Source organism: Alosa alosa, chromosome 14, assembly GCF_017589495.1.
Source record: "Alosa alosa isolate M-15738 ecotype Scorff River chromosome 14, AALO_Geno_1.1, whole genome shotgun sequence".
Lineage (NCBI taxonomy): Eukaryota > Metazoa > Chordata > Actinopteri > Clupeiformes > Clupeidae > Alosa > Alosa alosa.
Window position 1 is genome coordinate 28,039,003 of NC_063202.1, and position 16,307 is coordinate 28,055,309.

The 16,307-nt window shown below is 39.2% G+C and overlaps 1 protein-coding gene across 3 annotated transcripts; it reads left to right on the top strand.

Annotated features, from left to right (window-relative positions):
* Positions 1–6,424: 6,424 nt before the first annotated feature.
* On the top strand, positions 6,425–16,026 carry LOC125307564 (very long-chain acyl-CoA synthetase-like). 3 transcript variants are annotated; one of them, XR_007195744.1, is made up of 10 exons: positions 6,425–7,208; positions 7,414–7,623; positions 7,829–7,987; positions 9,445–9,569; positions 9,744–9,938; positions 10,013–10,103; positions 11,331–11,529; positions 13,728–13,825; positions 13,926–14,075; positions 14,256–14,344. XR_007195744.1 is itself a non-coding variant. In XM_048263606.1 (10 exons), the coding sequence occupies exons 1-10, from the start codon at positions 6,734–6,736 to the stop codon at positions 14,430–14,432; spliced, it is 1,860 nt and encodes a 619-aa protein (XP_048119563.1). In that variant the 5' UTR covers positions 6,425–6,733; the 3' UTR covers positions 14,433–16,026. The 3 variants fall into 3 exon arrangements, 2 of the variants coding, with proteins under 2 accessions (XP_048119563.1, XP_048119564.1); XM_048263606.1 differs by having other exon boundaries at positions 13,945–14,075; positions 14,256–16,026; XM_048263607.1 differs by having other exon boundaries at positions 7,471–7,623; positions 13,945–14,075; positions 14,256–16,026.
* The last annotated feature ends 281 nt before the right edge of the window (positions 16,027–16,307 follow it).

Genomic DNA, 16,307 nt, shown 5'->3' on the forward strand with positions numbered 1-16,307 from the left:
CCTACCACCCTAATCAAACCTTATAGATCATTTAAGTTATATATAAGTTGTCAAGCTTAATCAGACAGATTAATCATCCCATTACAGTTTATGCAAAATTATGTACACCCATTTGAATGAGGACAAAAGTGACGACAAGCCAATAACTGGGCAACTCTGTTTGCAAACTTCCCCCAGTTTCACATCAGTTATTCCAACATGAGATGACATTTTCACTGGGAATTTATTTTCCCCATGCACATGAACACGCCATAGGTTTCCTTTATGTCTAGTAGTCTATGCTGATTGCTGTGTGCATGGGATTGACGTATGTGCAGGGTAGAAATTTGACTGAAATTGCATTAAATCAGGTTGTTTTAACTAATATTATGCTGCAAGATGGGGTTTCCACTACATTTAAGTTCCCTGTTATAGACTAACTTGCCATATAAAAAATTCCCAGTTTATTCCCATTATTTCTCGTTTATTCCTGTTAATTTCCATATATTCCCGTTAATTCCCATGGAAAGTTTCCAACTTTGAAAATTCCCGGAATTTTGCAACCCTAGTCTCTGACTCTGCAGCCCAAAAGCTGTGTCTTTTATTGTACAGATGCACACAGAAAATAGGAAGCAAGACATAGTTGTTTTTATAAAATTTTACCCATGCCGCAAGTCAAGTCATTACAAGTCAAAGGGGCAAAGTCAGAGTTGAGTCTCGAGTCAATAGCATGGAAGTCCAAGTCGAGTTACAAGTATTTTTTTAATTTTGTCAAGTCGAGTCTGAAGTCATGAAAATCGTGACTAGAGTCCAAGTCATGTGACTCGAGTCCACAACCTGTCTTGATTGCCTGATTTTTTTTTCATTGTAGGCCTACAAAATTTGTACCAGCATGTTTATGCAAGACATTTGACATAAACAAGTGAACTGCAATATGCACGGGTGCTACATTTTAAATGCCTTACTTGAGTGTAATGTTACCTTCTTTTATTTAAGTAACATCCAAATCCATCTGTCATTCTGCCATGTGTCCCATTATTTCTCGTTTATTCCTGTTAATTTCCATATATTCCCGTTAATTCCCATGGAAAGTTTCCAACTTTGAAAATTCCCGGAATTTTGCAACCCTAGTCTCTGACTCTGCAGCCCAAAAGCTGTGTCTTTTATTGTACAGATGCACACAGAAAATAGGAAGCAAGACATAGTTGTTTTTATAAAATTTTACCCATGCCGCAAGTCAAGTCATTACAAGTCAAAGGGGCAAAGTCAGAGTTGAGTCTCGAGTCAATAGCATGGAAGTCCAAGTCGAGTTACAAGTATTTTTTTAATTTTGTCAAGTCGAGTCTGAAGTCATGAAAATCGTGACTAGAGTCCAAGTCATGTGACTCGAGTCCACAACCTGTCTTGATTGCCTGATTTTTTTTTCATTGTAGGCCTACAAAATTTGTACCAGCATGTTTATGCAAGACATTTGACATAAACAAGTGAACTGCAATATGCACGGGTGCTACATTTTAAATGCCTTACTTGAGTGTAATGTTACCTTCTTTTATTTAAGTAACATCCAAATCCATCTGTCATTCTGCCATGTGTCCCATTATTTCTCGTTTATTCCTGTTAATTTCCATATATTCCCGTTAATTCCCATGGAAAGTTTCCAACTTTGAAAATTCCCGGAATTTTGCAACCCTAGTCTCTGACTCTGCAGCCCAAAAGCTGTGTCTTTTATTGTACAGATGCACACAGAAAATAGGAAGCAAGACATAGTTGTTTTTATAAAATTTTACCCATGCCGCAAGTCAAGTCATTACAAGTCAAAGGGGCAAAGTCAGAGTCGAGTCTCGAGTCACGAGTCAATAGCATGGAAGTCCAAGTCGAGTTACAAGTATTTTTTTAATTTTGTCAAGTCGAGTCTGAAGTCATGAAAATCGTGACTAGAGTCCAAGTCATGTGACTCGAGTCCACAACCTGTCTTGATTGCCTGATTTTTTTTTCATTGTAGGCCTACAAAATTTGTACCAGCATGTTTATGCAAGACATTTGACATAAACAAGTGAACTGCAATATGCACGGGTGCTACATTTTAAATGCCTTACTTGAGTGTAATGTTACCTTCTTTTATTTAAGTAACATCCAAATCCATCTGTCATTCTGCCATGTGCACTATATCAACAGTTTAGGCCAGGAGTCCACAACCTTTTATGTACCATGTACCGGTTTGATTCCCATTTTTTTTTCACGGACAGGGGGGGTCAGGGGTTCCATGTTCCATATTGTTGTGCATAGCCTGCTTGAAAAGAACTAGCTCCAGTTATGTATGAACAGTGAAGGTAACGAACTCTTAAAAATGTGAAAAACGTGAACTTGAAGAAGTGAAAATTGAACAATATGAACTATGAAAACTGAACAACTTGAAGCTACATCTATCAAGTGTGAACACAAAATATGGGAACAAACATGAACTAAATGTGCATTACGAATATAATCAGTGGGAGCCCTGTGCTTGTTTCCCTGCAACAAGAAGGTTCCATCTGGGGGTGATGGAAGACAGTGACACCCTCAGTGTGTGTGAAATGTCCAGTCGATTGCGCAATTTGGTCTTAGTTGCAGTCATTGCAGAAAACCCGGTCTCGCATAGATACGTGGTGGGAAATGGTAGCTTAGCGTTTTTCAGCGCTTTTACGGCTATCTCGGGATATTCTGCTTTGGTTTTGATCCAAAAACCTGCCAGAGAGGTTTCCTCATACACACTCTTATGACCACAGTCATTTGCAATTTCGATCAACTGCTCTTCTTCCTGCGCTGACAAGTTAGGACTATTCGGGATATTGACAAATGGGTTGCGGACCCACTCATTGGTTTGCCGTGGATCTTTGGAGGATGGGAAGTACTAACGCTCAAACTCATTTGAAAGCGCAACAAGGTGATCGCGCACCAGCTGCGAGAGAAAGGGCCCTGCCTCAGTCTCTCCCATAACCCCCACTACTGTTTGGAACATATCAAATACACCCCGTCCCCATTCATCCCCACAAATCAAGCTTGGCTTTAAATGCAGCGACTTTATCTGCCAGTTTAAAGACAGTCGTCATTCTCCCCTGGAGTGACAGGTTGAGGTCATTAAGCAACCCGAATATGCCACACAGGTAAGCGAGTTTTGACACCCAGTCCTCATCACTAAAATGTGCAGCTAACGGTGACTTTTTTCTGTAAGAAATCTCTGCAGCGGCTCTCGAACACTCTAAAGATGCTTGTTTTTTGTTGCTCATTCTAGCAGTTTAGCTAACTTCGTGTGACACTACCGTTCGCCAAGAACTAATCAAGTGAAGTGAGCTGATTTGAGGCTGCGCAGCGCTGAAGGCAATATGTAAAGTGTTGAAGGCGGGACAGACAGACGTAAGAAAATAGACATTGCAAAATGCAAACATGCGTGCAATCAAACAACTGCATATAGGCTTATGCCATTTAAAAACGTGATATTATTGCAAATTAAATTGAGTTTAGTTTGCATGCATTTTTTTTAAAACTCATGTCGTAGGCTACGGCCCGGTTAGGAATGTCCCACGGCTCGGTCACGTGACCCCTACCGCGGGTCTGAGCTCGTCACCGTCATCACAGCAAAAAAAAATATCTGTGAAACATTTGGGTGATTCGACTTCGACGTTTTCAACCATGACATAGCCTATGCACAATTCCGGTTTGAAAACGTAGCAGAATCTCAGAGTTATGCAGTCAGTTTAGACGTCTGCAGGTGGCTAGCCTAGGCTACATGAAGTTGAATCCCACTATAATTGGCCTGCACATAAGGGATGGAAATTAACCACCCGCCCCCCGCCAAATGCGGGTAGTTTTGTGCGCTGGCGGGTGAATTTGGTCAACTTACCAGCCATTGTGGCGGGTAGAGCTAGCGTACCACAAATAGTCAGATCCGGTCTAATTTTCATACTTATTGACGGTTAAAAATAAGAAAGTGTCTGTAGGGATCATGTAGCCTAACGTTACCAGCCTATAAGGGTAAATCGCGCTGATTTGAAGTTCTACAACTCGTAGTGAGCCGCCACCGCAGCATAGCCTATAGGCACTGGTGCAACGCTTCACTTTCACTTCACTACCATTAAGAAACTGTCACTATGCTTTCATGTGCCACTGCTAGATTATTTCAGCATGACTGCATAGACATAAATCTAGTGAGATCTGTGGATCTGAGTTATATCTTCACAGGCTAATATTTTCACGTAAATAGTTCTCTTTTGAATTGGCCCGTAGGCCTAGGTATTTTAATCCGGCCCGCGACACGCTGCTATTTAGACCTATGAGGCAGACAGACGGCCATCTCCACACCCATTCGTCGTGATGGAATATCTCACAAACTTTTCATTCAAAGAAATTACAAACCGTATCAGAATAAACAGAAGAACTTACCGAACGCAAAGGTGTAAAGCATTCCCTTATACAAGTTATAGCCGTTCCCGAGTAATCCGGTTTTGAAATTAAAGCAAATGTCTACACGGTCTCCAATGTTGGGCTTTTGTCATATATGATAAGGCCAAATACAAAATAAATGTTAACAATATCGGCTAGATAACTGTACAAACAGAGTTTTTCCAATGTAGTTTCACAAAATGCTAAGCATGCATATTACTTTTCTTAAAGCTGAGCTGTGCTTAAATTGTTCAGTGCATGATTTCATTACGGCCAAATAGAAAATAAATGCTAAATGTTAAATATAGCCTTGATACCTGTAAATATTTAAATCAGATTATGTACACTATAGTTAGATCAAGTTGGATTATTCACCCCTTGCAGACACGTGACTTAAGTCACGTGACGGCTCCATGCTGGACGGCAAATTACATTATGTCATAAAGATTATGATGAACTGAACACCATTACTATAACATCTTTGTAGTTCAATGTATTGCTGTTTGGGGTCTGATAGTCAAAGAAGATGCCAGTGGTGTTGTTAGATGAAATGGGTCATGATCGCAAATGTAAAGTTATTAAAACTGGTGGTAACAGCAAGGGGAGATAACGTTACATTAGGCTACTGTAATTAACAGTATGGTAAATGAACACCCATAAGTATTTCTGGACTAAAATATTGCAAAGCGATTTGGTTACTTTATTTGTCTTGCTTTTATCAGTTGTAACATAGTCAAAACGTTAAGAATGTCATATCAGAACATGAAATAATAACTAGCTGCCACACTTAGAAGCTAGCTATTCTAGCTAACGTTTATCGTAGCTCATAGTGCTAGGGCTAATGTAACTCGTCAGTTTGTACGTTGCCCAGCGAATAAACTTACTTCTTACATGTCTTAAGTTAAAGAATTGAAAAAAATCGGAAATAAAAAAAAAACTTGAACGGTATTATCTGTTTACATTCAGATCTTGCCAAAGACTTTGCCTAAGTGCTATCTGTCGTCCTTTTCAGAGTCTATGGTTGCTATAGCAACCGCTGCTGTGCTTCATACACTGAGGAGATAAGCATGCAATTGTGGTTGAAATACTCCCGAAACACAAAGAAAACAAACCAAAATATATCTATGCAAGAACATGGGATGATGTTGTATTCCAAACAATAAGCCAACAGTCGTGGAAGGGCATTACTACGGTTAAATCTCACTATAATCTCCTAGCTGTGCGATATGTCCCATTTACAACCCATTGATTTGATTCGTGTTCTTGCTGTCCACTAGGCTATTTTGCTGTGGCGCGAACAAAACGTGACGTCACTTGCAAGGGGTGAATAGGATGCTCCAGAACTCACACAAACGGAGTCTTAAAGGAGCCACACCACTTTTATGACAAGACACTATAGCAAATGAATGTGGTTCGGTTGACCTTTAGTTTTGTTGCTACTGTGCTTGGAGGACAGGTTTAGGGCAAAACTCAGCACATTTTAGTCATATTGCAATAATGCCGATTACCGTGATCATTTTGGGTAGCCTACTATAATCATGATATCACATTTTCATGCCGTTTCTCTAGTGGCTGGTAAAAAAGTTGAGTGGCTAGTAGATTTTGGAATCCACCAGCCACAGTGGCAGGTAGAAAACATATTTAATTTACATCCCTGCTGCACATGTGTACACGTAGGCCTACTGTAGGCCTATGTAATGTCATGATGTGTAATGTGATGAACCATCTTATGACATTTATACTCAGAGAACGTGCGGTAGCTTACCGTTGTAACATTAGCATAAGCGTCATGACTGTAACAGTTCTTAAATCATGATAGCCTTGTTGATAAACTGCTTATTTCTTTCATGTCTGAAGCATTTGGTCCAGTGGTCTTTGAAGTTGCTGCAGCTGCCTAAAGTTTAATTGGCTGTGATGGCTGATGGCGGCACAAAATTCATAATCCATAATCCATTTATTTATTTATTTATTTATTTATTTTTTTTTTGTGTGGGGGGGCTATAGGGGCTTTCAATGTAAGAAAACATCCATACCGTCCCAGCCCTACCAGAACATGCACTTTGGTGACCATGTTTGCCCTCTCAGCTCACATTCAGAGACATCTTCCAGGCCTGTTTCTTTTTTTCCTCCCAGACTTTGCTTCTGCTTCTCTTTAGCTGTTATACTACTTCTTGCCACAAGGTGGCCACAATGCCCAATAATGACTCCTAGTACTATTTTTTGATGGAAAAAAAGGGCTCTTCAGCTTTGTAAATGATTCCAAACTTCTGTAGTGTTATGTTTTGGTTTTGTTTGTCTGGAAGAAATTTGAGCAGACTTGTTCGGAACTGTCAATATGTTAACTTTGTTCAGTATTTGTTTTGGGGTAGTTTTGTTTTTTATTGGGCTTTACATCCGATTTCCTTACTTTAGACATGACTGTGTGTACATTTTGAAACTTTTAAAAGTGAGTTCAAGGAGAAAAGAGTTCCGAAAGAAAAAGCCTTTCTACACCATCCTGGACTGTTTTTTGGACACTGTCAAAAGGCAACCAGACAAGCCATTCATTGTTTTCGAGGGTCTCGTGCACTCATATGAGGACATTGACAGGCAGAGCAATCGAGTGGCGTGGACATTGAGGACCCAGGCCAGACTGCGCGAGGGGGATACTGTAGCTCTGTTCGTGGCTAACGAGCCTTGCTTTGTGTGGCTGTGGCTCGGCTTGTGCAAACTTGGCTGTGCAGTCTCCCTGTTGAATTGCAATATCAGATCACGATCTCTGCTACACTGCTTCTCCTGTTGTGATGCTAGTGTTCTCATTGCTTCAGGAGGTAAGTGATCAGCATGTAACTTGTCAATCAGCAGATTCATTTTCCAGGGACTGAAGTCTAATTGATCTGAAATTGCTAACTAATTTGAAAATACTTGAGCTATATAGGACCTATACAAAACATTCCTGGGTTAAGCAATTCAGCACTGTGCATACCTCTATTGTCTAAGCTTCTTTGGCTATCATTTTGTAATGATTTTCTCCAGATTTGAAGGACCCTGTTGTTGAAGTGCTTCCAACACTAAGAGAGCAGAATGTCTCAGTGTTTATCCTCAGTAAGGAGTGTGACGCAGAGGGGATGGAGGCCCTCTCAGATAAGATGGCGAATGCCTCAGATAAGCCTGTACCACCAGCATTCAGGTCAAATGTCACCATGGGATCCCCAGCATTGTACATTTACACATCCGGCACCACAGGTGCTCTGGCCTTTGCATTATATCTACCTCATGATAAGCACAATGACTCTATCAATGTTAATGTTATACACATTCTCTTAGTTGGTATTTTAATTTCAATGCATATATTTGATTAAAATGTATTCATATTTGTATATAGTACTATAGATGGACATTAAGTTAATAATCATTTATAAAATATTTAATCCACAACGGGTCTCCCTAGGTCTCCCTAAAGCTGGCCTAGTAACTCATGATAAGGTCTGGAGCCCCTCTGTCTTTCTACTCCTGGCTGGGGTCACCTCAGATGATGTGATCTACACGCCCCTCCCACTCTACCATGGTGCAGGCCTCCTCATAGGGGTGTGTGGAGCCATAGAGCGGGGTAAGTGGTAACAAGACAACTGTGTGTGTGTGTGTCTGGGGGGTATACAATCAAAACTTGTGTTACAAAACAACAAAACACAAGCACTCTGCATGTGTGTTGTGGCTACCATTCCTAGACCTCATCAGATCAGAGCTTTTAAAGCATGTTGTTCCATGGATATGACACATTTCAAGGAAATCCTCAGCTCAGTGAATGCTGTCTTTTAGTTTTAAATATGAACTATAAGAGACAGCTTGAAAAGAGTCATTTCATTTACTCTAGAGCAAGGTCCAGCTCAGTCACATTGTGCCCAAGGTGTACTCTGACCACATTCAAAGTTCAGGACACTTACACTAACTCCAGTTAATCATTCACTCACAACATAGACGATAGTTGCGGAATTCTGTATTAAGTGACTATCTTTTTTCTCCAAAATTTTAAAGCTGCAGTTGGCAAGATTTTTTTTACCATATTCACTGAAACCGACACTATGCTCCGACAGAACAACATAAATCAGCCGGTTTTAGGGGAAAAAAAATGCACTTCTACCTCCACCTACAGCTTGTTATTTGTTTTGCAAAAATCCACAGCTCCCGGTTCTTCTGGTCCAATCAGAGCAGGGCTGTGTGAGATCTGACTGTCAATCACAGTCTGGTGCAGTCTGGTGCGCACTGACGAGCACAAACTTGATGAGAGGGTGCTTGGTGGTAGTGGGGGAGGGGCATGAGAGTTGTAAACATTCAACATTTTGGCTACGTCCCCTCAATCTGTCAGACTTGCCAACTGCAGCTTTAACATTTAGATACTTAGCCAAATAATTTATACAATTGCAATTATCTCTTTCAACATATTAAATACAATATGCAGTATTTGTATCATCACATGCAGCATAAAATCATCACTATATATCCAAAGAGTTGTACCTGTAATGGATTAATTGAATAAAGCCTTATTCAGTCTTTTGCATATAGAGCATAAAGTAACTTCAGGCATCTGGTGTCAATTACAATGTCAGCCAAGGGTATTGGTGTAACCCCACGGACAATATGAGCATGGAAAAATAGAACTGCCAGTACAGGACTTTTTGCTGAAAAAAAAATAATTAATTGCTTGTAGGACAATGACAGTGACTGTTCTGTGTTGATATTGCGCTCCATATGGACAGGGATGGGTGGGATTGGCAAGAAGGAGTAGTTGTTTGGGATATCTGTGATGATGATGATGATGATGATGACGATGTTAAAACTGTCTTTCCTGTCATCATGTCCTACCTCATCAATTTTCCATTCAGTCAAATCCAATCAATCTCTGTGTACCTCAGCACCTTTTTATCCAATCAAATCCAGTTTGTGACCTTTCTCACTCAGCCACAGCTCACCAGTACCTTCCTGGCTCTGTCAAATGTGCTTGACATCGGCATAGTAAACCTCTAAGTACTTGTAAAATTCATAGCATAATTTCTTTCTTGTGCCCAGGTATAACAGTTGTCCTGAGACGAAAGTTCTCTACCTCACAGTTTTGGGATGACTGCAGAAAGTATAATGTGACTGTCATTCAGTACATAGGTGAAACATTACGCTACCTCTGCAATTCACCCAAGGTATCATCATAACCATCCTCAGATACTAAAAGTATGGCTTTGAATGAGAATGCAAAAATACAGATTTTTTTGCAATTGAATTATTCATGAGGAATGTAATGGTTTCACATACATGTGATTGGCTAGTTTAGTTCTGATTCTGATTGAAAATATATCATCTAACTGCACTCATAGAAATTCAGTGACAGAGAACACAGAGTCAGGCTCGCTATAGGAAATGGACTCCGAGCTGATGTCTGGAGCAACTTCAGGAGTCGTTTTGGAGAATTGGACATCAAGGAGTTTTATGCAGCATCCGATGGCAACATAAGTTTCATGAATTACCCTGGAAAGATTGGTGCAATAGGCCGAGTTAATTTCTTCCATAAGGTAAGTCATTCCTCTTTTTTTACATTTGTAACTGAGAAAATTGAGCACTGAACATTGTTTTTGTTGCTTTGCAGAGACTGTTCCCTTATGGTTTAATAAAGTTTGATTCAGAGCGAGAGGAACCAGTGAGAGACTCCAATGGCTTGTGCATAGCCACACCTCAAGGTCAGTTTGTAATCACTCACTGAGACAAAAATGTTGTTATGGTTATTGTATTTAGCAGACGCTTTTAAGACACTTTAGTTATACAGAATTTGAGCATTACAATAGTCCAAATGAACAAGTATACAATTTAAAAAGTTGGTAAGCCTACATTAAGCAAAATAGTAATAATAACAATGATATCAATAACAATATCAAATATCAATAATGTAAACAAACAAAATAAATATACAAACCATAACTCTAAGAATTAATCAATTAAGTGTAAGCTGAACGGGTTAGTTCAGCTTACACTTTCAAAAATTCAGAACAAATGCCAGTGTTTCCCATACATTGACTAATCTGTGGCGGGGCGCCACAAAATAAAAATCGGCCGCAACACATAAATATTCTATGTTTAATTTAATTTAATTTAATTTAAATTTAAATTAAATTAAAATAAATATAAGATCAAATCCTTGCATTGCCATTGAGCTGCGCTTTTTATGCACGCAGCCTTTCCTTGCCCCGCCCCGCTCTCTCTCGTAGCCCGCTGCCCCTCCTCTGCATGTGCATTTAACAAAATATTCACGGTTGTTGAAGGATTGTTGTTGCCACATAGAAGCATTGCATAGAAGACGTCTAGCTAAATTGCTATTAAATCCGCTTAGCATGGTGACCATGCTGCGCAAATTTGTTCAAAACTGCTGCATTGAAGTTAACTCTGCTAAGATCTTATCACAACATAGTAGGCTACATTGAAGAGACTAAACTAAGTTAAGTTATGCAATCAAGCAGTATTTCAAAGCTAACGTTAGAATACTGTTTGGATGCCGAATTTAGCATGCTTAGCCTACTTACAGCTGCTTGTCAATTTCGTTGAATGGTCTCATTTTATTGACTCTGACACTGAATGTTTGCAAAATCCCGATGTAAATGGAAAAGTGTTTTGGGTTCCCTCAAGTGACAGGCATTCAATTAGACCTATACACCCCTGCTGTCCAACTCAGCTACCGCCACAAATTGAATCAAATTCTGTGGAAAACACTGAATGCAATCCCAAAATGAAGTGCACTGTAGTAGCCTACATTTACATGTAAATGTTTTCACTGACCTGTTATCCTATATTTTATTTAATCTTCTTTTTATCTCAATCATATCAATAATCAAATTTCAAATGTTGTATTTTGCACTGCTTTGTTTGTCATAAATTCATTGTCAAAAACAATGTTTCCAAATGTTGCTTTGTAGGTGAAGCTGGTCTCTTGGTATCAAAAATTACCAGAATAGCTCCTTTCTTAGGATATGCAGGAAATCCTGAACAAACAGAGAATAAAAAGCTACATGATGTCTTTCAAAAAGGAGATCTCTATCTAAATAGTGGAGATCTGCTGATGATCGATCAGGATAACTTCATTTACTTTCAGGATCGGATTGGGGAGACTTTCAGGTACCGCTTATTTTCTGGTCAGGTATTGTTTATTTGTGTATCAAGAAGTCTTTTAAATGTAACACATCTGAATATTACTGTGCAATACACCACCATCATAATAAGATGGTGGGGATTTAAAAGGATACTTAACAAAAGCAAGCTGTGATATCAACAAGAACAACAAGAAACAAGAAAACGTTATATAAGCGGTCAGAACAGGATTCATTAGAGAGACAGTCAAGGAAGCAAGGTCGTAATCATAATATAATTTGATATTGAAAAAGTGTGGAGTATATATATATATTTATACCATGGTCTAGGTTGAAAAGGGTGTCGTTTAAAAAGTGATATACTACACCTATGAAGTAGATCTGGGGCCGTATTCACAAAGAATTTTAAGGCTAAAAGTAGCTCCTAAGTGGCGAATTTAGGAGCAACTCCTAAAAATAATGGGCGTGTCACTCCTAACTTTAGGACTCCTAATTTTTTTCACTAAAAGTAATTCACGAAGCATTTTAGACCTAAAAGTAGCACCTAAGTCTGGGACAGCCTAAAAGAAGTCGAGAGGACTCCTAACCAAAGTCCTTTTAGGCAAGTCCCTCCACTCGGCGGCCATATACCAACGTTTTATGGGCACTCATCGGGCACAGTCTTTGGGTCGAACTGCGCGAGCACAAGGCTTCACGACACCAATCTTGCTCCAGCGGCGAGATCACAACACATGATTGGCACGATGTATTCACATCACACCACATGATTGGCTCAATGTATTCACATGTCGACGTTTTGCCTAGGAAGGGGTGGGATATGTGTAGACAACGGCCATATTGGCGTGACAAACTAGCCCCATGCATTTCTATGGAGTATTTTTTGAGTGCTGTGTCTCCTCATTAGAAAGTCTCTGTCCTAACTCACTAAGACCTATTCACAAACAGCTTTTTGTGGCATTTCAGATAGATATATACTTTATTGATCCTCAAGGGGAAATTCAAGAAATTCACATTGCGATGTTTTGAAATGCGTAGCCTATGCGGCAACAGGAGCTTTCAATCGCAAGGGAACAATTTTGCATTCATAAAAGGAATGCAATAACGCCACCAACAACAACCAAAACTACTCATTGTTAACATGTAAATTAAATGTAACGTTTCATTGTGAATCAAATTAAAATGTTCTCCTCTTTGCAAACGTAGGCATATGGTGACAGATTAATTTAATAATGTTGCAAAGATACTGCATCAATCCGTAGGCCTATGTTTCATTAGGCTACTAGGCTATTTGTTTTGCCTTACTCTTTATTAATTTAGGCTAGGTCTTTTTATTCAGTTATTCATCATCTTCTGTCCTTCGCACTACTTGTGTAGCGCACGCATTCTCAGACCTGTCACTCATCATCGTAAGGGAGGTGTTTGGAATCATTCCCGCGTTACAATCATCAGCCAATCAAGGTGGTCACTTCAGTCAAGCTCGTGCATGAGTAATGACGTCATCCATAGCAATGAAGACTCACTCTTAGTTTAGGAGTTGTCATTTTTCCTTACTAAGACTACTGTAGGTCTGAAAGGCTTTGTGAATAACTTTTAAGAGAAAACTCCTAGCTAAAATCTTTTAGTGCGATTTAGGAGTACTCCTAGTGGTAAGATAAAAGGCTTTGTGAATACGGCCCTAGATCTGGTAACAAAAAGTTTAATCGCCGTTCCATATCAATGCTTATGAATGGTAACTATAACAACGATAGTAGGACGGCTTCGCAACAATGGAATCAACTGTAAACAGCTGAAAAAACTAATGTTTTTAGCTCTAAAACTCATTTAGTATTAATTGATTTCATATTTATTTATTTCGTAAGTGACCATGGTATAAACGGGATAATGCCCTTCGATGCGTCCATTATCAGAAATAAATGGACTTCGTGTAAGCAACCGTCCTCCACTTCGCGTCGGACGGTTCACGCCTCCGCGTCGTCCATTTATTTCTGATAATGGACACCTCGTCGGGCATTATCCCTTACGCCCAACGCCCAACGTTTGACACTCCCAATGTGGACTGGACATCCCACTAAATTCAAATAAGCTTTCAGCCAGTGACCATGCGTTTTAGACTGTCATGATAGGATCCATTATCTTTATTCAGTAAAGTTAATGAATGAGTGGGCCTTCTGATATTGTTGTTAAATGTTCAACAAGATATTGTGTTTTATTTATTGAATCGTTCAGATGGAAAGGAGAGAATGTTGCCACAACTGAGGTTGAGGATGTCCTGACAGAGTTGCATTTCATTGAGAATGCCACTGTCTATGGTGTCAGAATGCCAGGTACAATGTGCTATGGTAAAATGTGAGATACATGTAATGATTTCATTGTCAAGGAAGAGTTTGTGGACTTAGATCTAAGATCTGTATCTTATCATCTAAGATGTAGCAAATCTGTCCAGGTCACGAAGGGAGGATAGGCATGGCCACTGTAACAATAAAAGCAGGTAGAGAGTTTCACTGCTCTGAGACTTTCACACATGTGGCCAATAACTTACCATCTTACGCTCAACCAAGATTCATCCGGATTAAGGTATGCCCTATAGTGTATTGAAATGCATGTGTGTACATAATTATATGGGAATTTTATTGACTAGTTGGTATACTTTTTCCAGATTCATACTTTATTGAGATTCGTAATGTCTCAATATGAAACATTCACCATAAACAATGTTTTAATTTCTCTTTACTATCCTTTTCTTCTGTGTTTCAGAGTTCCTTGGAGGTCACAGGGACATTCAAGCACATGAAGGTCAATTTGGTTGCAGATGGTTTCAACCCATCAGCTATCCAAGATCCACTGTATGTTCTTAATGAAAAAGAACATTGCTATGATCAGATGACTATGAATTATTACAAATCGATTAATTCAGGGGAAGTCCATTTGTAATTAATTTTTAGTTAACATTTAGTTAACATTTAATCTGCAAATGATCTGCAATGGGAGAAAAAGTCAAAATGAACACCCAGTTTTTAAATTGCAGCACATTTCTACTTGGTCTCCAACTTCGGGCTGTAATTCTAATGTTATAGCACCCCAAAATAATGAACTGCTGCTTGAATATTGTGTTCTTTTTGAACATTTATTTAAACTAATTACATAGAAAACATAATGAACTGCATACATATTCGTATGCATTATGTCTATTTTCGGCTATAGCCTAAAACCATGACTGAAGCCTAATTACTCTCACGTTCTTAAAGTGACAGGCACTCAATTTGACCTACACACTATAGCCTTCAGTGTAATGACATTAAAGATAAATGTAAGTCAATATGACAATCGTGTAAAATGTAAGTCAAAATAAAAATCAATATGAAATATTCAACTATACTGTGTATTTTAGCTGGTAATTACGTAGATCATAAATAATATAAACTTAATATGAATATGAATTTCATCATGTATGAAATACAAACATATGACATGAAGCCACCTTTTCAGTGAGTGTGTTGGGGGGAGTCTATATTGTGTAAAGTCTAAAATCTCCACTGGTGTGGTGGGGGGCTCCCAAATCAAATCAAGAAAGTATCAAAATTATTGACTTATTATCGATATCAAAACAATACTTTTGACACACTTAAATTATTATCATGTATTTTTCATTGGCTCCAGACTTATGCATGAGATAGATACAGGGCTTAAAGCAATGAAAATGTCTGTGCCTGAAGTTATCAGACATTTATAAGGGCGTCATATAGCCTATACTGTAGTCTCATTGCCTATTTTCAAATCTTTAGCATACCAGCTCATGCCAGAATTCAGGCACAGTGCCTGAACACTTTAAGCCCTAGATAGATAGACTACAGAACATCTATGAATCTGTAAATAACTATTATTGTATTGGATTTGAGTTGTATCGATCTACAACACCACTACAAATGGCACTGGGAAACCCTACATACTGTCATATTTTATTCACCTGGTTTAACAACTACCACATGTTTATATAGCCTATGTAGTCTAGGGCCTAGGCTATGGGCCCCATGTGTCTGCCAAGGTTGTGCAAGATTGTGCTGATACCTTTTGCACCCTTTTGCGTTGGCTGATACCTTTTGCGTTGACATCCTGGTAACCGCTCTGTATGCTATGACTGATGCAATGTTGCCATTATAGCCTCATTTCGTTGTCTTTGTACTTGTAGGCCTACTCTGCACAATGACAAAAGTTGAATCTAATCTAACCTAATCTAAATTTATCACATGAAATGATGTAACATTTTTGTTTGTTTGTTTTTACACTTCAGTAAATGCATTGGTCTTAAGCATAATAAATTGCCATAGGCCTACACATCTAAAATGATGTTTTTTGACGCTTGTTTTTTGGATTTGCTTGTGAGTTTCTGTGAAGAAACAATTCCAACAACTGACCTAGGTCTTCAACAAAACAGAGTACAGCCAAAGATAATGAATGAGTAGCAAGATGGGTCGTCCTAGTTCATGTCTATGAGGGCAAAGTGGAGTTCAGTCAGAGACGGGCTCTGGTTCAGTTCCCGCCTGCAGAGGGGCGTGTCACTGACGTAGGCCTATGACTTACGTTTGAACGCCTCGGTTCCACGCCAGACAAGCCGGAGTACAAAATAAACTTGGTGTACACCTTCATTAATGTTGATTTTCTCCCGACTGGAGGGTCATACTATCACGACATTCTACTGAAATAGGGAGGAGGGTTTGGAGATCATGATACCGTGTCCGAAATGTGCATCCATTGCTCAGAAAAATAAGGCTTTGACAAATTCTGGGAAATTCTGGGATTCTGCCATAG

What these genes read in the sequence shown, in the direction of transcription:
- LOC125307564 (XM_048263606.1), top strand. Translation starts at nt 6,734, where the DNA reads ATGTTAACTTTGTTCAGTATTTGTTTTGGGGTAGTTTTGTTTTTTATT. An exon ending in GTGTGGAGCCATAGAGCGGG is followed by an intron (nt 7,988 to 9,444) that starts GTAAGTGGTAAC and finishes TCTTGTGCCCAG; the next exon opens with GTATAACAGTTGTCCTGAGA. An exon ending in GTGCATAGCCACACCTCAAG is followed by an intron (nt 10,104 to 11,330) that starts GTCAGTTTGTAA and finishes GTTGCTTTGTAG; the next exon opens with GTGAAGCTGGTCTCTTGGTA.